Genomic DNA, 22,181 nt, shown 5'->3' with positions numbered 1-22,181 from the left:
GATTATCATACGATGCTTTCTAACCAGAAAATAACAGCATACTCTTAAGAACTGTGACAAATTTTGCCCTCACCCAGTTTGAAAAACATCATAATTTTTGTTTCCAGTGGTAATGCAAACTACACAATCTAAAAGCCTCCTGCCCTACAAGACAGTAAGAGAAATCTCATGAGTCAAAAACCAAAGAATACCCTAAAACCCGAGCAATAAGCAGGTGCCAAGGCTTGGCCTGGGGCGAGGCCGGGGAGAAGTCAGGGGTCACTGCCAAACTCCACAAGCTGAACGGCCTTGGGTTTTCACGGATCCTCAGAGAGAGAAAAAAGACAGGGCTTTGGGCCCCAAGGGATGACATCTTCAATACAATGGGGGCCCGGAAAGAACTGTCAATAGGCAAAAAGAAACAATAAGGAAGTTTGTCTGACAGTCAGCCTGGACTTTGGGTGGGGAAAGTAAACCAAACAAAAGCCTCCCTCCTGAGAATTCAAACCACAGGCTGGCCCTCATTTAGGCTGCAGTTTGAATTTATATAAACTTCTTACAATGCCTGGCATAAACGATTCTATTAATTGAACACCCAACCCTCTAGAAAAATTATCTTCTTCACTGTCGCTATCAAAACTTTTGATTTCTGTAATGGTAATTATCTGCTAACAAAACAAGTATTCTTGTATTATAATACAAGGCTATAATATTCTTCAAACCTCCATACTGTTAAAAAGATTTTTAAAATAATAAACCTTTAACCAACTTACAGTGTTCAAGATCATTTTTTAAAGTCCTAAATATACCTGTGTGCCTAATGGATTGATTTTCTTACAAAAGCCCTCCTGTCAATTCTATTACATACACAAAATAATGTGTCAGCTCATAGGCTAAGGATCTTGAGTAAAAAGTATTGGAATCTTAATGGAGAGGCCACAGGGTGAAATATAAGTCAAGGTTTAGAAAGATCAGTCTGGCAGGCACAGTGGCTCACACCTGTAATCCTAGCACTTTAGGAGGCCAAGGCGGGTGGATCACCTGAGGTCAGGAGTTCAAGACAAGCCTGGCCAACATGGCAAAACTCAGTCTCTACTAAAAAAAATACAAAAATTAGCCAGGTGCGGTGGCAGGGGCCTGTAATCCCAGCTACTCAGGAGGCTGAGGCAGAGAATCGCTTGGACCTGGGACGTGGAGGTTGCAGTCAGCTGAGATGGCGCCACTGCACTCCAGCCTGGGTGACAGAGTGAGACTTGGTCTCAAAAAAAAAAAAAAAAGAAAAAAAGAAAAAAAAAGAAAGATCAGTCTAGTAGGACTACATAAAATAGAATGGAAAGACTTAGAGCCAGGCTATTGTATCAATTGTGGGTGTGAAATAGTAGAGACCTTGCTAGTATAGTAGCCATAGGAACATTAAGAAGATGATTTGGGAGACACTAAGAAAACATGAAATTAGTACCTGACCAATGATAAGAAGGAAAGAACGAGTGAAAAAATGGCCTCAAGGTTGTAAACCTAAGTTGCTTAAAGAAAATCGAAGGGCATGGAAGACAGATGATAATTTTACTTTCAGACAACAGGAGTTTGAAATAACAGAGGAATACACCAAAGATAAGCCACAAGACATGGACTGGTAATGCAGACTTGGATGTCTTGTGTATAATGACAATATCTGAAGCTCTACAGATAGAGGAATTCTGTGGTAGCCAGCCTTCAAGATGGCTCCCCATGATCCCCACCTACTGTTATTCACAACCTTGTGCTGTCTGGCCCCTCCCACATCATACCAGGGTTGGTATGGTTCAAGTGGTCGTATGTCACTTCCAAGCTTAGGTTCTAAAATCACTGAGGCAGCTGTCTGGGTTGCTCTCTCTCTCTGAGAGAAGCCAGTTGCCATGTCATAAGCAGCCCTTACTACACAGAGACCTATGTGGAAAGGAAGTGAGGCCTCCAGCCAACAGCCAGCAAGGAAGTGAAGCCTGCCAACAACCATGAGAGGGAGGCTGGAAGCAGAACTGCAGTCCAGTCAAGCTTCCAGGTAACAGAGGCCTGGTCAACACACTGACGGCTACCTCATGAGACACTCTGATCCGGAGCCACCCAGTGAAGCCACTCCCTGATTGGTGCCCCCTCAGAAACTGTTTGAGATAGTAAATGTTTGTGGTTTTAAGTTGCTAAGTTTGGGTTAATTTGTTACACAGAAATAGGTAACTAATACAAAGTTTTGATAGCAAAGAACAGAGAACGAAAGTGCTTAGAATTAACCTTAAGGCATACAGAAGGGGCAGGAGGAAAAGTATCAGTTTGCATTCTATCATTACTAGCTAAAAGGATAACAATGTTTCCTCTGATCCTCTGGAAAATGTTAATTTATTTTTTCTACACCTCTCAACCACAAAAGATACCACATGTAAGCCTGAACATATGGCATTATTCAACCTTTCCTTTTTCTGACTAGACCCCAGGCATTTAACTCATAAGTACGTGGGATAGTAACATTTGGTCGGCTCCACCAACATGGTCCATTGCTTCCTTAACATTATAAAGTTGTTCAAAGTGTAAACTGTTCAGAAATCAGTTCCCTAAAAAAGTCACAAAGCTGTCTTACAGCTTCACGGGTATCATTTTTAATTTATTATATGTAATTACTAGTGCTGTGCCTTAATAGGAAAACCCAAGGTCAATCAAACACAAATATTTGTTGAAATTCCATATAAAACATAAATATAAACCTTGCCTGGTAGCCAAGTAAAAAGCAACAATATAATGTTAAGAGTTCAACACAGGGAAGTAAGAATAAAAATTAATTATTATAATGACAACTAATATTTATTGAGCACTTACTATGTGTGAAATGATACATGCATTATATCCAAACACCTCTACAAACCCTAACAGTCTCATTTTATAGATGAGAACACTGAGGTTTAGAAATGTTTAATAGATTGCCCAATATACCCTGCTTGCAAGTAGAAGCACTAGGATTAAAATCTAGGCAATCTGACTCTAAGAATTCAGTTCTTTTTTTTTTTTTTTTTGAGACAGGGTCTCACTCTGTCATCTCCCAGGCTGGAGTGCAGTGGCACCATCACTGCTCACTGCAACCTCAACCTCCTTGGGCTCAAACAATCCTCTCATCTCTGCCTCCCAAGTAGCTGGGACTGGAGGCATGCACCACCACACCTGGCTATTTTTTTTTCTTATGTTTTGTAGAGACAGGGACTCACTATGTTGCCCAGGTTGGTCTCAAACACAGCTCAAGCGATCCACCCGCCTTGGCCTCCAAGTGTTGGGATTACAGGTGTGCGCAACTGCACCCAGCCAGCTCCAGTTCTTTATCTACTACTTTATATTAGTTCCCTCAAATGAATGCTGTTGTCGAAAAAAGAAAATGATTCGTAGGCGTTGAGTGGGCTAGAAACATTACAGCAGTGATTTAATGAAGTCTTAAGTTTGTATGTATTAAGAGAAAAAAAGGCTTCTATATTTTACAACTCCAGAAGGCATCATTCTCATACTCTTACCTGAGTGACACTAGGAGGAAGATGACATGTGGAGCCCATGAAACCTGACAGCTTCCAAAATACTCCATTTATGGAGCTGCCTGGGCGTATGGTACTCGTGTCAGTGTACCACGTCCTCCTCTCTCACCTTACACTGAGCACAATGACATGCTACAAAGCCAACAAGGAGCACAGGACTCAGGTTGTCCTTTTGTTTAAAAATACTGTACTCCTGCTTTAATCAATGGTTGTTAGAAGAAACAGTAATTTTTTTATTTCTTTTTTTTTAACTACAAAGCTTTCTTGCAAAAAAAACAGTTATATGAAGAACATCTCTACATTTTCTGTTGAATTGTCCATTACGTAATGCCTGTTTCATAAGCACCCACACAATAATTTAGTGTCAGGAAAAAAAGTCTCTCCTCTTACAAGCTGGTTTGCTTCCTTTCAACAAACAATGAGATTATATAACCCTTTATTTCCCACATTTTTGTCTTGCCTTCCAGGAAGTACAAAGATAAATTTCATGCTTAATTAAAATAATAATGTTTGCCAAAGTTTCTGGTTTATTTTCACATCCTATTTTAATAAGTTTATTGAACATGTCTTTTATTGTTAGTGCTTTCAAATCCTTTTCTAAAGTAGGAAAAATATAAATTATGAATAGAATAAGGACATCCCCCCCTGCTTCCCACATAAAACCTATTCTCTGTCCCAGTGAATGGCTAGAAATCCAAATGTCAACCCAGGGTCTTCCCTTTCCTTTAGTCAACAATCTACTTTTACCTATTCAACCACCTTAATGAGTATTTTGTGTACTCTTCCTGTTCTTTACAGCCCTGTTACACTGACTTGGCCTAGCTGGTTTTACCACAAAAGCTTCCCTATTAATCTCCCTGCCTTCAGTCTCAACCTTCTCTCAGGCTGTCCTCATTCGTTCACTTCCTCCACACTATCAGAAAGACTTCTATCTAACACAAAACATCTGTGAAATGTTCTTGTTTTGAAAAAACAAAACAAAACAAAATAACACAAAACAATATGTCTTTCATCTGGCTCAAAATTTCTCAATGACTCCTAGTATAGAATAATAGTTGAAATCATCCACATAACATACAGGACCGTGTATGATCTTGTCCACCCCTCCACATTTACTTGGTTTTATCGCAGTCACTCTCCTCCTGCTGATGACCTGCCCCTCTCTCAGAGTTCCTCATCTCAGTGGATGGCACCACCATTTGCCCAGCTGTTCATATCCCAAATCTTGGAGTTATCCCTGGCTCTTCTATCACATCCAAACCATCAGCCAATCCTATCAGCTCCACCTTGGCAATATATTGAAACAAAGCCACCTTTCACCACCTCAAATGCTATCGTCTAGTCTAAGTCACCATCATCTATCACCTGGACCACTGTGACAACCTCCTAACTGGTTTCTCTGAATCCATCTTCACACCCCCTAAAATGTATTTTCTATACAGGAGCCACCAGTTACTCTTTTAAAAATACAAATGAGATCATGTCATTGCCCAGCACAAAATCTCCCACTAATCCCTCATTCCACTTAGAACATAGTCTAAAATTCCAGTCCTTGCCTATTCTCACTTTCTCCTTGCCAGGAATGCCCTTCCCCCAAGTATCCACATAGCTCAGGCCTTCATTCCATTGCAGTCTCTGCTCTAATGTTCCTTCCTTAGCGGGTCTTCCTAATCCCCTGTCCCAGGAGTTCTCAACTGGGGGCCATTTTTACCCCTCACGGGACATTTGGTAATGTCTAGAGCTATTTCTAGTTGTCCCATGGAAGGAGAGGGGACCTTCCAGCATCTAGTAGGTAGAAGCTAGTGATGCTGATAAACATCCTACAATGTACAGGTCAGCCTCCCACAACAGAGAAGTATCCAGCCCAAGATGTCAGTAGCACCAAAGTTAAAAAACCCTGCCCTCTCTAAAACAGCACCTTCATTGTTCTCCTAACTCTTACCTTGCTTTTTTTTTTTTACATGGTAACGATCACCACCTGACATTACATACATATTCATTTATGATCTGTCTCCCTCAGCAGAATGCAAGGCCCACGATGGCAGATTTGGGACTGATTTGTCCATGCCTATCTCCCTATGGTCTAAAAGAATGCCTGATATATCACCAGCATTCAGTGAATATTTATTGAAAAAATTAATGGATAAATGATACTTCAACAAAGCTGCAGTCCTCAAAACACCCTAGGTTCTCAAAGGCTTCTGTGCTACAATCTATAGAGAACTGTGAACCATCATGAAGTTTGAAGTCACTATGATTTGTTTGCTGTAGAATACTAATGAATACTAATGCTTATTTCCATTTCTTATGTCATGGAAGGTAGACTAATATGTTCTTAGAGAATAGAGGCCACAGCTCCCACTTCTCTGTCTCTTTCACATCTCAGTGGCTGATGAGGATGGCCGATCACTAACTCTGACCAGTGAAGGAGTCCTGTGTTTCAGATTTAGGACTTGATCCAAGCGAAGCTTGGATTTGCAAATACTTGGATTCCAGTATTTGCGGAAGCTAATCCAGGCCTTTAATGTTTCAGGCAGCCATAATCAAAGAGCTATATATCTTTATTCAAAATAAAACAATAATTTTTCGTCATAACCAAAGCAATAAAAGTGGTTTGAACAGTCTTCAAAATCAATATCCACCTACCTGCTTGTTTAGCTTCAATACAAGCAATATTTATTTCTTCTTTCAAATCCCAGTTTTCATTGGCTATAGCTTCTCCTACTTTAACAAATCTTCCAACTGCCAAGTTGACAGCTTGTCCTACACGCTGAATTGCTTGCAGAGTTTTATCAGACTTTTTGGTATTATCTTTATGATTAATAAGTGTGGTGATCTAAAAATAAAAGATAAAAGCAACTTTTATCTCAATACCTTTTTTTTTTTTAAGCTGTATCACAAAGTCAAAGAAAATGAAGCCTGGCATATTGGATAGCTCAATAGACTAAATCAATAGTTAGAGATGCTTCAACAGAGACAACCAGCAAAGTATCCTCCATCATTCCTTAGGACAATGTTTCCATTAATTACAACTCCAAGTTCACCTGAGGGCAGTTATCTGGGGGCATGCAGTTTATCTGGGGCATACAGTTCCAGAGGCCCTCCAGATCTTTCAACAAATCTTAAGGAGAAAAGTAGAAGCGGATAGATCATTACATTCAGAAAGCCAAAATACTTCAGGTCTAGTTTCCTCTACTACGACTTCAGATGCTATGAGAGTAGAGACAGCTCTTCTTCCTCTCCATTCCACTCCATTGCCTACCATGGAGCACAGGTTGTACAAAATAGTACTTGTGCCATACATGTTTACCAAATTAACTAGATACTTTAGAATGAGCATTGTAATCTATATTTTACATTGTGCTAAGTTTTGTTGCATCCGACTCAAAATAAACGAAATACCGAGAGTTTTAACACTTGATCCCAGGCCATGAAATAAAATACAAAACGTGACAACTTCAGCTCACTGAAACAAACATAATTCTTCAAAATATCTTAGGAAACTAGTACATGAACTATGCTGACATCTAAGAATATTTATTAAAGAAATGTTGTATGAAAAACATAGATTCCCAACTACTGCTCAGCGTACATGTACTAGTATTAAAAGAAGGGGAAGAGCATTACAAGAAGGGGAAGAGAATCACTTCTACTCTTTGCACAACTACTATGTGCCAAGCACTTTATATGTATGTTTAGGTATTAATAATTTAGAATTAATAGACCTGGGTTTGAGTCTTGGCTCGGTGATTACTTGCTAAGTGATCTAGGGAAATTTAATCTCTAAGTTACCTCAACTACAATATTGCTTTTCATCAAATTTTGAATATCTACTATATGCCAGTTGCTAAGGATGTATCAGTGAATGAGACTAAGACAATCCGACCCCCAGTAGGTTTACAGTATGGTAGAATAGCAATAATTCAGTTGCACAAAATATATTTGTTGCACACTATCATATCCCAAATAAAATTCTAGGCAAACCTGAAATAACAATCAACAAGAAAGAAAAGCCCACGTTCCCATGGGGCTTACATTCTAGTGAAGGAGTGGAGGAGAACTAAAAATCACATAAATAGGTAAACAAAAAATAAACTTTAATATAACTGTTATGTACAAAATGTTAGGATAGTGTGATATAAAGTATCTGTGTAGCTACCTGAAATTGATTGGTCTTCCTTCTAAGAGGAAGGGATGTTTAGGCTGAGATCTAAATGATAGCGAAGTAGTCAGACCAGCAAACATCAAAGGATAAAGAGCATTCTAGGAGAAGGAACAGTGGAGGGGGAAAAAAAAAAGCCCTAAGGAATGAGCCTCTCCTGTTCAAGGAATGAGGTGAAGTCGGAAGTGCTAAAGGACAGCGGGTCGGGGGCAAGTTAAAACCAATATCCAAGAGATGGGATGGGCAGGGACCAGCCTGGAATAAAGGGTTCTGGAATTGGAATAAATAATTTATATTGGCTGGGTGCAGTGGCTATGCCTGTAATCCTAGCACTTTGGGAGGCCGAGGCAGGCAGATCACAAGGTCAGGAGTTCAAGACCAGCCTGGCCAACATAGTGAAACCCCGTCTCTACTAAAAATACAAAAAAAAAAAAAAAATTAGCCAGGTGTGGTGGCACATGCCTGTAATCCCAGCTACTTGGGAGGCTGAGGCAGGAGAATCGCTTGAACCCAGGAGGTGGAGGTTGCAGTGAGCCGAGATTGCACCACTGCACTACAGCCCGGGTGACAGTATGAGACTCCATCTTAAAAAAAAAAAAAAAAAAGAACTTATATTTTATTCTATGTATTACAAGAAGATACTCAAGGGCGTTTAAACTAGAAAATACTATAATCTCTGCAGTAATTTGAAGCTATTGAAGGGTTTTTTAAACACAAAAGTGATATAATCTCCGCAGTGGTTTGAAACCACTGAAGGTTTTTTAAGCAGAAAAGTGGTATAATCTCTGTAGTGGTTTTAAAACATGTCCACAAATTCTCCCCTCAAGAGGCAGAGCCTCATTTCTCTCCACATGAGTGTGGACTGCAGTTGGTGACTCACTTCTAATAAATGGAATAAAGTGAAAATAATGGAGTGCTTCTAAGAGTAGGTCATAGAACACACGGTGACTTTCATCTTACTTACTCACTCACTCTCTGCAGGATCAATCACAGTGGGAGCAAGCCAACTGCCACATAATGGAAGGCACTCAAGCAACCCTATGGAAAGCCCCACAAGGTAACTGAAGGTTCTGGCCGAAAGATAGTGAAGAACTGAGGCCTCATGCCAACAACTGAATGAGTGAACCTGAGAGCAGATTCTCCAGCCCCAGTCAAGCCTTTGGATTACTGCAGGCTTGGTCAATCATCTTTATTTTGATTTTATGAGAGAGCTCACTCCAGAACCACCAGGTAAGCCACCCGAGAATTAACCCGCAGAAACCGTAAGATAATGTTTGTTGTTTTAATGCACTAAATTTCAGTTAATTTGTTCTGCATCAATAGATAACTAATACAGATTTTGGTGCCTGGATTTGGGGTGAGGCTGTAATAAAACTTAAAATGTGAGAATGGCTCTAAAATTGGGCTGTGGAAATTGAAAGAACTTTGAGTGAATAAAAACTAGAAACGTCAAAGAAACTTTGCAGAAGCATGATGACCTTTGAGGAAGCTGTCTTAGTTAGGGGTGCTATAACAAAATACCTTAAACCGAGTAATTTATAAATAACAGAAATGTACTGCTTACAGTTCTGGAGGCTGGGAAGTCCAGGATCAAGGCACCAACAGATCTGGTGTCTACTAAGGACCCATTCCTCACAAGTGGTGTCTTCTATGTCCTCACAAGGCTCCCTGAAGCCTCTTTTATAAGAACACCAATCCTATTCATGAAGGTTCCCTTGTGACATAATCACCTCCCAAAGGCCCCAACTCTTAATACCATCATTATGAGGGTTAAGTTCCAACATATAAATTTTGGGGGAATGCCAACAATCAGGCCATAGCAGAAGCTATGGGTAAAAGCTTAAGGAAAAGTGAGAAAAATCTTACTGGAAACTGGAGAAAAGGGGTTCCTTGTTGACTTCATGTCTAAAACACCAAAAGCAATGGCAACAAAAGCCAAAATTGACAAATGGGATCTCATTAAACTAAAGAGCTTCTGCACAGCAAAAGAAACTATCATCAGAATGAACAGGCAACCTACAGAATGGGAGAAAATTTTTGCAACCTACTCATCTGACAAAGGGCTAATATCCAGAATCTATAACGAACTCAAACAAATTTACAAGAAAAAAACAAACAACCCCATCAAAAAGTGGGCAGAGGACATGAACAGACACTTCTCAAAAGAAGACATTTATGCAGCCAGAAAACACATGAAGAAATGCTCATCATCACTGGCCATCAGAGAAATGCAAATCAAAACCACAGTGAGATACCATCTCACACCAGTTAGAATGGCCATCATTAAAAAATCAGGAAACAACAGGTGCTGGAGAGGTTGTGGAGAAATAGGAACACTTTTACACTGTTGGTGGGACTGTAAACTAGTTCAACCATTGTGGAAGTCAGTGTGGCGATCCCTCAGGGATCTCGAACTAGAAATACCATTTGACCCAGCCATCCCATTACTGGGTATATACCCAAAGGACTATAAATCATGCTGCTATAAAGACACATGCACACGTATGTTTATTGCGGCACTATTCACAATAGCAAAGAGTTGGAACCAACCCAAATGTCCAACAACGATAGACTGGATTAAGAAAATGTGGCACATATACACCATGGAATACTATGCAGCCATAAAAAATGATGAGTTCGTGTCCTTTGTAGGGACATGGATGAAACTGGAAAACATCATTCTCAGTAAACTATCGCAAGGACAAAAAACCAAACACCGCATGTTCTCACTCATAGGTGGGAATTGAACAATGAGAACTCATGGACACAGGAAGGGGAACATCACACTCCGGGGACTGTTGTGGGGTGGGGGGAGGGGGGAGGGACAGCATTAGGAGATACACCTAATGCTAAATGACGAGTTAATGGGTGCAGGAAATCAACATGGCACATGGATACATATGTAACAAACCTGCACATTGTGCACATGTACCCTAAAACCCTAAAGTATAATAATAAAAAAAAAAAAAAAAGAAAAGGGGTTCCTTGTTATAGGGTGACAGAAAGTCACCCTCATTAACATGAAAAGGAGAAAATATACCTAATGAATTCAGAGATCTAACTAAGGAGATGTCAAAGCAGACTCTGAAGTTGCTACCTGGTTTCTTTTTGCTGCTTACAGTAAAATGTAAGAGAAGAGAAAAATTAAAAGAAACACGGATAAATAAAAACAAGCCAGAACTTGCTGGTTTTAAAAATTCCTTCTCCATGCCGTGCATGGTGGCTCACACCTATAATAATCAGCACTTCGGTAGCTGAGGCGGGCAGATCACCTGAGGTTGGGAGTTCGAGACCAGCCTGACCAACATGGAGAAACCCCATCTCCACTAAAAAAAAAAAAAAAAAAAAAAAGTTAGCCAGGCGTGCTGGTACATGCCTGTAATCCCAGCTACTGGAGAGGCTGAGGCAAGAGAATCGCTTGAATCTGGGAGGCGGAGAATCTTGGTAAGCCAAGATCGTGCCATTGCACTCCAGCCTGGGCAACAAGAGCAAAACTCCATCTCAAAAAAAAAAAAAAAAAAAATCTTCTCCAGATGCCACACCACACTAAAATTAAGAATGGCTTCCAGGCAAAAATAAAATCTAGGGCTGTGTCAAGAAAGCACCTAAAGATGCAGCTAAGGGTATGACTATAAAATCTTAAGCTCTCAGAAAGGTCCAAGGTATTGCTTCAGACAACCATTCAGGTAAACAACAGATCTCCTAAGAAGCCTAAAGGTATTACTCCTCAGCAGTCCCAGCAGAAGCCCAAGTTAAAGAAGAGCATATATCAAACAGACTTGTGGGTGTGGGCTTTTGTCTAGTAGAATGAATTCAATATGACTCACAGAAGACCTACAAAATTTTTAAGATAATTGTGTTTGCAGAAACCCTATCAGCTTGGACTAAAAGGGAATACATCTTTGTATGAAAAGAAGCTTTCATACCAGCCCCTGCTCCAAACTTCCATAGGCAGGGAACAGGCTGAGAAATCTATGCAGCTGAAAACATGAGCTACAATTCATGTAAAATAATGACTTAGAGGGCAGAATCAAGAGCCATGAACTATTCCCAGGACTTCAGTCTTAATCAAGGAACTGGCAACATTTGCCCAGGAGGAGTTCAGAATGCCATAAACCAGTGGCTCCTATTTTTTTTTCATTTTTGAACAGGACTCTATAGCGGTTATTCTATACTTTCTATTTTCTCATTTTTTGAACAGAAGAGTCTATAGTGGTCATCCTAAAGCTGAAAGACATTACACTTAAGGAACTACTACATATAAGAAGTCTCTCCGGGATCATATTTGTAATAGATACCAACATCGTGGATTTCCAGCTGATGTTGTGACTTTGGAGAGGATATGAATGGGGAGAGGTTACTTGCAGGTGGGAATAAGGTAAACAATTTGTGGGCAGAGGGTTAGAGTGTAGGTAGTTCTAAAATATGTCCACAAATTATTTGCTATTCCTCCCTTAAATAGGTGAAGTCTCATTCCCCTCTCCTTGAGTACAGGCTGAACTTAGCTACTTATTTCTAACTAGTAGAATAAAACAGTAGTGACAGTATGCTACTTTTGAGGGCAAGTCATAAAGTCACTGTGGTTTTCATCTTTCTTTCTCTCTGTTCACCCTAGGGAAAGACAATTCCCATGTCATGAAGACACTTGACCGGCCAAGTGAAAAGGCTCATATCATGAGCCTAAGGAAACCCATGCTAAAAGGTGCTTATTTAAGGTCACACAGCTAATAAGTGCTAGAGTTAGGATTCAGAGTCAGACATTTCAATTCTAGAGACCATACTCCTAAACACTACCCTATAATGTCATACAACAACCCAGTGAAATAGGTTAATATTAATCAACCTCATTTCCCCAAATTGGAAAATTGGGGTAATAATCATCCCTATTTTACAAATGAGGAAGTTGGACATCAAGAAGTATGGGAGAGTTAGGATTTAAATCCAGATATTCTGACTGCAGAGACTAGCCTCTTAGCCACTTAGCCATATTGCCTTCTCTGCCTTATAATGTTAATAAGAAGAGTTGGCTGGGCGCAGTGGCTCACACTTGTAATCCCAGCACTTTGGGAGGCCAAGGTGGGCAGATCACGAGGTCAGGAATTTGAGACCAGCTTGGCCAACATGGTGAAATCCCATCTCTACTAAAAATACAAAAATTAGCCGGGCGTGGTCGTGTGCACCTATAATTCCAGCTACTCAGGAGGCTGAGGCAGGATAATTGCTTGAACCTGGGAGGCAGAGGTTGCAGTGAGCTGAGATGATGCCATTGCACTCCAGCCTGGGTGACAGAGCAAGACTCTGTCTTGAAAAAAATAAATAAATAAATAAATAAATAAGAAGAGTTAATAAAATAATTAAAGCATTGTGTTTAACACAGTACCATAAACAGTTTATTGTAAGTGTTCAAAGACATACTATAATTAGCTATCTTACTTAATCCTCAGGTATTATTAAAGATTAAAAAACTGAGGCTGAGTGAAATTGCATACTTGGCTCATACAACTGATAAGTAGCCTAGTTTAGAATTTGAACTCAGGTTTAAACTGACACCAAGTCCCCACCTAATACTCCTTCTTTTACTGGAAGTTTTTAATCTTTCCTATTTTTTTTAATTGAAATGTTACCTAAAAGCCCATTACATAATCATGTGAAAGAGTCACAATAATTTTAATTTGGAGAATGACTGTGGGCCATGCTGCTGGGAAGCAGAGAACAAATCCTATTGGCACCAGCTTAATCCTTTTCCACACCTGACAGACTCTAGGGAATTGTTACTATCACATGAAAAAAAAGAGAACTTGCTCAGCATTGACTATTCCAAGCTAACATCTTGGAAAAGACTCTGCAGTGGAAAGGAGTTTAAGTGCTTGCCATAGATTGAATGTTTGTGTCCCATTCCCCCTCCCCCTCCACAAATCCTTATGTTAAAATCCTAACCCCCAATGTGATGGTATTATGAGGTGGGGCCTTTGGGAGACGATTAGGTCATGGGGGAGGAGCTCTCATGAATGGGATTAATGCCTTTTAAAAGAGGCCTCAGAAAGCTCTCTCACTCATTTCCACCCTGAGAGAACAGTGAGAAGACAGCTGTCCATGAACCAGAATGTGGACCCTCACCGGATACTGAAACTGCCTGAACCCTGATCCTAGACTACCCAGCCTACATAACTGTGAGGCATAAATTTCTGTTGTTTAAGGCACCCAGTTTATTGTATTTTTTATAGCAACCCGAACAGATTAAGGTGATTTTGTTTATTAAATATTTCATTTACATAAAGTTTTAAAATTTCAATTACAAAGAAAAGATCCTGCAATTAGGCTAAAATATGAACTATTGTTCAGTTCCAAAAGACACATTTTGCTTTCACTAGAAGCGCCTTCCCCAGTGCATAATTAGGTGTGGCTGCCTTCCTTTTACTGGAAAGCAGTCTGGGAAATGTTCAATCCAAATATAGTATGCCTTTAAAATTTTATTTAGAGGAACTAAGTCAATATGTAACATTCTTTATTTAAGGTCTGCTTATATTCTAAAATTAGTTTTAAATGTTTTAAAAGGTAGGTTCATAAGTTATACATGTTTATTATTTATAAACAGAAATGGAAAATATAGGAGAGCCTCAAGAAATAAAAATTACCCATAATCCTACTATCCTCTGAGAATTCTGGCATAATTCTTTCCAGTCTTGTTTTATACATATAGATACTTAAATACACAGTTTTACAAAATTGAGATTAAACTTCACTTTCCTTATCATGTAAAAAATAAGACTAGCTAACATTTGTTAAGCACAACAGTACCAGGCACTGGCCTATGTGTTTTACATGTATCAATTCTTTTAATGCTTGCTTCTCCAGCATCTAATAGATACATACTATTATTACCCTAATTTTATAGATAAAAAATCTGAAATTTGAAGAGGTTAAGTATTTGCCCGAGGTCACAAAGCCAGGGGAGCTACCTACACTCTTAATCACTACACCGTCTCTCTTACCTGCCAGGATTACATTAAGGATCAAGGGAAAGACAACTAGCAAGAGTGCTTTGTTAATTATAATATGACAAATGCAATCTTAGCCATAGTTCTGAAAAAATAGGAAGGATATTAAATTGAGAGTCATAACTTGGAGTTGCCCTGACACCAGAGTCTAGAGAACAGCTAAATGAACCAGAGAAGAGGGCAGAAAAGGCATCCCTTGGGGGAAGAAAGAAGATCTGGTGTACTAAAGAACTCTGCTGTGGAATAAAAGAATAAGAATTAGGGTTTACTTGATAGCTTCTAACAAAGGGTGTCAAGAAGTGCAAAACACCAAAGCATATCCCAGCAGTTAAGGGCATGGACATCATTCTGCCTGGTTTTGAATTCTGGCTCTGCCATGTGACCATGTGGCAAGTTATCTAACCTTTCTGTGACTCTGTGTTCTCACCTGTGAAAATGGAAATAATAATTGTACCCATCAGCCAGGTGTGGCAGATCACACCTGTAATCCCAGCACTTTGGGAGGCCAAGGCTGGCGGATCACCTGAGGTCAGGAGTTCAAGACCAGCCTGGCCAACGTGGTGAAACTCCATCTCTACAAAAAAACAAACAAACAAAAAATTAGCCGGGCTTGATGCAGGGTGCCTGGGTGCCTGTAATCCCAACTACTTGGGAGGCAGAGGCGGGAGAATTGCTTGAACCTAGGAGGCAGAGGATGCAGTGAGCCGAGATCCCGCCATTGCACTCTAGCCTGGGTGACAGAGCGAGACTCCATCACAAAAAAAAAAAAAAAAAAAAAGAAAAGAAAAGAAAAAAACACGTGTATATTCACATACACAATGAGCAAAGAGCAGAGAGGGCGCCTTATTTACTCTCTTCATCAACAACGTAACTGCAACAAGAATCCTGAAAAGCTTCCAGGACAATGCAGAGAGTAATGGGAAAATGAGGTAGGCTACCTTAGAAATTTAAGGGGTCTGTATAAATAGTGAATAAAGGAAATCTATCATAGACAGGAAAAGACTAGTGGGCAGTAGAATAACATTCCACACCAGGGTGGAGTTCTGTGGCAGATATCCTTCTTCCCTTCCTTGAATAAAAGCATTATAAGACTTGGAGTGGGAATTCTGACAGGGAGAATAAAGTGATTATTAATGGAGGTGGGGAGGTACTCTACATAAAATATGCTTGGTTCTTAGCCCAGGGCTTTTCAAGAAACTGTCTGAATTATAAAATATAAAACATATGAGTATATATAACATATATGTGTGGAGTTTAAAGAAATGAAAGAAAGACCTGTGCAGCCACCACCAAGCTTAAGAGAACAATGTCAGTATCTCTGACAGCCCATGTACTCTGTGGCTATTCCTTGTGCATATCACTCTCTTGTCCCAAAAGAAACCATCATCCCAATTTTGTGTTCATCACTCCCTTATTATAACTATTGCACATACAGTATACCCTAAATGATATCTGGTTTAGTTTTATCTGGTATCGAACCTTTATTTTTTTTCACTCAACATTATGTTCTTGAGATTCATCCCCACTGATAATTATAGCTATGGTTTATTCATTTCAGTGACAGAGTATATCGTTACATGAACATAGCACAATTTATGTAAACATACTACTGTTAAAAGACATTTGGGAAGTTTCCAGTTTGGGGCCATCAGAAGTAAAAATGCTATCCACATTCCAATCCATCTTTCTTTTTTTTTTTTTTGAGACAGTCTCACTCTGTTGCCCAGGCTGGAGTGCAGTGGTACAATCTTGGCTCACTGCAACCTCTGACGCCCAGGTTCAAGCGATTCTCCTGCCCCAGCCTCCCGAGTAGCTGGGATTACAGGCATGCACCACCATGCCAGCTAACTTTTGTATTTTTAGTAGAGACGGGATTGGTCAGGCTGGTCTTAAACTCCTGACCTCAGGTGATCCACCTAACTCAGCCTCCCAAAGTGCTGGGATTACAGGCATGAGCCACCACGCCCAGCCCCAATCCATTTTTCTAATAGGCGTGTAGGAGTTTCTCTAGGGGTACTGACTTAGGAGTGGAATTGCTGGGCCACAGGTAATGCCCACCTTCAATTATAATAGATTACAACAAACCATTTTCAAAATGGTTGTAACACGGATATTCCTATCATCTCCACATTCCTCACCAACACTTATTCTCACTGTGGATTTTTTAGCTTGCAGTTCATTGATTTCTAATGAAGTTGAATATCTTTTCATATATCTTTTAGCTGTTTCCTCTTCTGTGAAATTATTTTTTAACCAATTTTTAATGGCTAATCTTTTTATTTTTTGTTCATTGGAGTATTTTATTTATTCTAGGTACTACAAATCATTTATTGGTTATTTGTGTTGGAATCATATTCTCCCACTTCATGACTTACCTTTTCGCTTTGATGAACAGAGGTTTTTTTTTTTTTTTTTTTTTTTTGAGACAGGGTCTCACTCTGTCACTCTGTCACCCAGGCTGAGTGCAGTGTTGTGATCACAGCTCACAGCAGGCTTAACCTCCCCAGCTCAAGAAATCCTCACACCTCAGCCTCCAGAGTAGCTGGGACCACAGGTGCATGCCATCACACCCGACTAATTTTTTGTATTTTTTGTAGAGACGGGGTTTCACCACGTTGCCGAGGCTGGTCTCAAAATCCTGGACTCCAGTGATCCACCTACCTCAGCCTCCCAAATTGCTGGGATTACAGGTGTGAGCCACTGCGCCTGGCCTGGGTTCTTCATTTTAAAGAAGTCAAATTTATCCATTTTTTTCTTAAGGTTCATACTTGTGGTATACTAACAAATCCTTTCCCGGCATAAGGTAATGAAGATATTGCCCTATTTTTTTTTCTAAAAGTGTTGTGAGCTTTTACTTTCATATTGTCTTTACTCCATCTGAAGTTGACTTTTTACTGGTATGGGACAGAGATCCAATTTCATATATTTCTGTTTAGATATCCAATTGTCCCAGCTTAATTTTTTTTAAGTTCTTCCTTTCCCCACTGACCAGCAATGTCAATTGTCATTTACCGAGTTTCCATACATGTGTGGATCTGTTCTAGGGTTTTCTATTCTGTATCACAGGTCTATGTTTTTCACCCCTGTTCTGATACCCACATTGTCTTAATTACTACAGTTTTATAATGAGCCTTGAAATCTGGCAGAGCAAGTCCATCCACCTTGTTTCTCTTCTGCCTAATCTTGGCCGTTTGTGCTTTCATATAAACTTCAGAATTACTTTTATCAAGTTCTACTGAAAAATCTTGCTGAAATTTTCATGGAAATTGCATTAAATTGACCAATAGGGATAATTGATATGTCTATAATATGTCAACCTAGGCTCGAACACAGTACTTTTCTCCCATTTATTTAGATCCATGTTGGCTTTTGATAAAATTTTTAAATTTTCTCCATGAAGTTTGACCACTTTTGCTATGTATATATAGAGAAAGAGCTCTATCTCTATATATACATAGCAAAAGCAGTATATTCTTAGGAAGCTCATATTTTGCTGTTATTGTTAATATAACTGGATTTTTTAATAATTACTTTTTCTATTTATTTTTTATTATTTTAAAATTATTTTTTAAAGACAGGGTCCTTGTTGGCCAGGCTGGAGCACAGTGGCATGATCACAGCTAACTGCAGCCCTGAGCTGCTGGGCTCAAGCCATCCTCCCATTTTTCAGCCTCCTGAATAGCTGAGACTAGAGTAGCTGGGATTACAGGCACCAGCCAGTGCACCTGTGCCTTGTTTGTTATCAATGTAGAAAAATGCAATTGATTTTAGTATCCTACATTCAGTGAACTTGCCAACACTCCTAATTTTTATAATTTACTTGTAGACTGTTTTGAGTTTTCTACATAGGTTATTATATCACACTGAGACTTTTGGTTTTTCCTTTCCTATATTTATTCATTTTATTTCTTCTCCTTGTCGTATTACACTGGCTAGAATTTCCAGTGCAATGCTGAATAGAAGCATAGCAGGCACCCCACTCTGGTTTCTGGCTTTAAAGGAAATGTTTATTTTAAATTTGACTGTTGCTATGATGTTAACTAAAAGTTTTCTGTGGATACTCTATCAGGTTAAGGACACTTTTTCCTAATACTAGTTCCCTAAGTGCTTCTTATCATTATTAGAAGCTGAATTTAGTTGAATGCTTTTTCTGCATCGTTATAAAAATATATCTTTTCTAATCTGTGAATGCAAAGAAAACTGTACACATTTTTCTAATATTGATATAATCTTGCATTCATAGAATAAGGCCAGTAACCCAGGACTTTTCACTTGGAGAGTCAGAAGAAGCTAGATGATACCAGAATAGAAACTATCTACTTTAAACCGTTTAGTGCCAGACCTACTTGTTTACCTCAAAACCCTGACTCCTCCATGACATCGCTGCTGACTCATCCATGCCTTCTCTGAGCTTTTAGGGTATGTACCATTGATGATGTTCATTTGACACTTTGCATGTGCTATTCTATACATGACCTACAGACCAACTAGAATATAAGCCCCTCAAAAAACAGCAACAAATAAGCACGCAATAAATGCTTGCTTAAAATGCTTAAAATATCCTTGTGGATGAGATGGTGAAACATGAGTTGGGTAATAATACAGCATTCTCAGAAAATGAGACTTGTGGACATATGAGTTTTCTGGAGAACTGCTTTTAATCTCCTAACACTGAAACTTTAAAATCTTTCTAAATTGTACTTCCCTGCTTTGTTAACCGAGTATTCTGGCAATGCTTAATACACTTCTTGATTTTAACTTTTTCTTGTTAAGGACAGTCAATTATGAGGAATATCAGTTATGGTGTTGTGACAGAGATGGAGCTGTAGACATACAATGTGTGGGATGCAAAACCTCAGCTGTGACCCTGAACAAGGCTTTAACTGGAAAAAGAAAAAAAAAAGGCAGGCATTCTTCCCCTTTGGCATTGACCTCTAACTCTCAGCAGTGATTTATACTTTTCTTCCTCTGCTTTCCTACCCTTCTCTGGCTTCTTTTACCCCAGAATTACACAATGCAGAGCTGTAAGATTGATACATTTTTAGCAGTGCATGCTGTGAAAAGTTGCCATTTCTCCAGATTACGACTTTCTAGCTTGTTTTTCCACTGTGTACTATCTTTTTCTCTAAACCTCATTACTGCTTCTAATCTCTAGAGAGGACACAGCATAGTGTAGCAAAGAGAACCTTCTGGAGCCAGGGTACCTGGATGCAAATCCCAGTTTGGCACTTACTGAAAGCCCTAATGGCAAATTATTTAACCTCACTATTCCTCAGTTTCCTCGCCCATACCACGAGAATATATACCAACTTCACATGATTGTTATGAGAATTAATGAGTTAATATTTACAAAGTGCTTAGAACCTGGCCTACCACATAGTAAGCATTACACAGGTGTTATTTAAAAAATGGATAAAATACTATCAACTTGAACTCCATCACTCTTTTATCTCTCTGCCTCTTAAAACTGCTCCAGTATTTCTTATTTTGGCTGTGTTTGTGCTAGTGGAGATAGGGGAGGAGCGGTGGGTCTGACATTACTGCGAGATCCCAGTAGCCCTTCCCACTGGTCAGAGCCTCTATGAGACACAGGAAAAGGGAGGGAAAGTGTCAGGTAATACATCACTGCTCTGTTAGCCACGCGAAGGTGAAGAAAATAGGGATGTTTATTTAACCAGCATAACAGGAATCCGGGGACATGTGTGGCTGCTGTTTTCAAATATTTGCAGGGCTGGGCAGGAGAAGAGATAATAGTATTTAGAATTCTATGCAACAGCTACAGGCTCCCCTTCATTAAACATGTTTAAGCAGGGTACTGGTGGCCAGGTGTCAAGGATGCTAAAGAAAGAATTTTTAAAGTCAGATAATCTTTAAGATTTCATCTACCTCTAAAATCTTGGTAATCCTAGTATGAGTCACGAAGTGGTTACAACCTAGATGTGAGTCACACATCGCCAACGCGCTCCCGAAGGCACAGAATTCACTCCCCACAGTGCTTGGCATCTTACCACAGACCTAAGTGAGGAATTCTAGCCCTGAAGCTGCATATAACCCAGCTCAGAGAAACAAAAACTTTCCTAAAACTCAGGGCGTCGGTTAGCTGATTGGTAAATACAGTAACGCACACATCCCAAACGGGACTTGGCAAAACGGTGTGCATCTGGATTAACTGTCAGACAGTCTCCACGTCACTTTTCCACGAGGCCGGACAGAAGCGGGCAGAAGTGAGCAGCAGCAGGTTCAGGGGAAGGGGTAGAGTGGCCGGGATGAATGGGAGGCCAGCAAACTGACCTACGGCGGGGAGGGACAAAGGATCAGGGAGCGCACGCTGAGCGAGGAGGCCGGGAGGAATACCCCAGGCGGAGGAGCGGGGCTCGGGACCGGGCTGCGAACTGGTGACAGAGTCGATTATCGAGGAGGGCCCTAAGTGCCAGCGGGGGCCCCCGCGGGGGTCCTCTCTGCCTCGGGAGCTGGGCTCAACCACTCGCCCCGCGGAGGGGGCATCGCCCGGCCGGGGGCCCCCGGGAGCCACAGACCCGAGGCAGGTACTGGGGGCAAAGGCCCAGGCCGGCACCCCAGCCCCGCAGCCTCCCCTGCTGCCGAGTCCACTCAACCCTGCCGCCGGAGTTTGGATTATCCAGTCTCTCGCCGCCCGGACCGAGGCCCGTACCGGAGCCCCACACAGGCGGTCCGACAACAACGCCGCAGTGCCGGCGCGGAAAGTGGGGCAGCGGCTGCCTCCCGTCCGGTCGTGCGAGCGGCGGCCGCCATCGCGGGCCGCGGCGGGAGGGAGAAGAGGGGCCGCGCCAGGCGCCACTTTACCTGAGAAACCAGCGGGAGTAGCGTCTGCTCCACCGAGCGAGTTTTGATCTCCAGTCCCGAGTCGAGGGCGAAGCCTGAAGAGCCGGAGCCGTAGACTGCTCCGGCGCCGCTAACGCCGGCGGGTCCGGGAGAGGCGGCCATGGCCCTCGGTCTATCCCGCAGCCGGGACTCCGCGCCACGGCAAGCCTGCCGCCAGTCAGCCCATCAGCCCGAGGCGGCGGCGACAGGACACTCGCGCCAACCGAGCCCCCGCCCCCAGGGGCCCGCCCCCCTAGGGCTCCGCCCCCAACCCTGCGCCCCACCGCCCGTCACCGTATGGCCCCGCCCACCCCCGGCCTCTGCCCCGCCCCCGCAGTCCAGCCTACGGTGGGCTCCCTGCAACCCCGCCCCCTAAGCCGGGTCCCGCCCCCACACGGCCCCGCCCCTATCTCTTCTCAGACCCCTTCCATGGGTTCCAGGCACCTTCTCGCCAGGGTGGCGAGGAGAAACAAAACAAATCTCAGTCACACGGCCACATGGCCTCCTCTTACTTGGACAGACAACCGCCCCCAGCAAAGCCTCCCGTCCTCTCGATAGGTGACTTGTCCTACATCAGCTCTGAATTCCCGCAAAGACTTCTGGAAGCTGTGCTGGGGTTGAAACTGGTAGACCAAAACCAGAATCAAGTCTGTTGGGAGG

At 41.3% G+C, this 22,181-nt stretch overlaps 1 protein-coding gene across 3 annotated transcripts in view; it reads right to left on the bottom strand.

Moving 5' to 3' along the window:
• The window catches only part of CTNNAL1 (catenin alpha like 1), a 71,157-nt gene extending 49,361 nt beyond the window's left edge, over positions 1–21,796 (bottom strand). For all 3 annotated transcript variants that reach the window (XM_003260334.3, XM_030824448.1, XM_030824304.1), the window contains exons 1-2: positions 21,504–21,796; positions 6,168–6,357 (exon numbers count right to left, since the gene is read on the bottom strand). In XM_003260334.3, the coding sequence (XP_003260382.1) occupies positions 6,168–6,357; positions 21,504–21,644 (331 nt within the window). In that variant the 5' untranslated portion in view covers positions 21,645–21,796. The remainder of the gene's footprint in view (positions 1–6,167; positions 6,358–21,503) is intronic.
• Positions 21,797–22,181: the final 385 nt, after the last annotated feature.

Source organism: Nomascus leucogenys, chromosome 1a (assembly GCF_006542625.1).
Source record: "Nomascus leucogenys isolate Asia chromosome 1a, Asia_NLE_v1, whole genome shotgun sequence".
Classification (NCBI taxonomy): domain Eukaryota; kingdom Metazoa; phylum Chordata; class Mammalia; order Primates; family Hylobatidae; genus Nomascus; species Nomascus leucogenys.
Note: the sequence above shows the minus strand (reverse complement) of the source record. Positions and strands in the feature narration are given on the sequence as shown.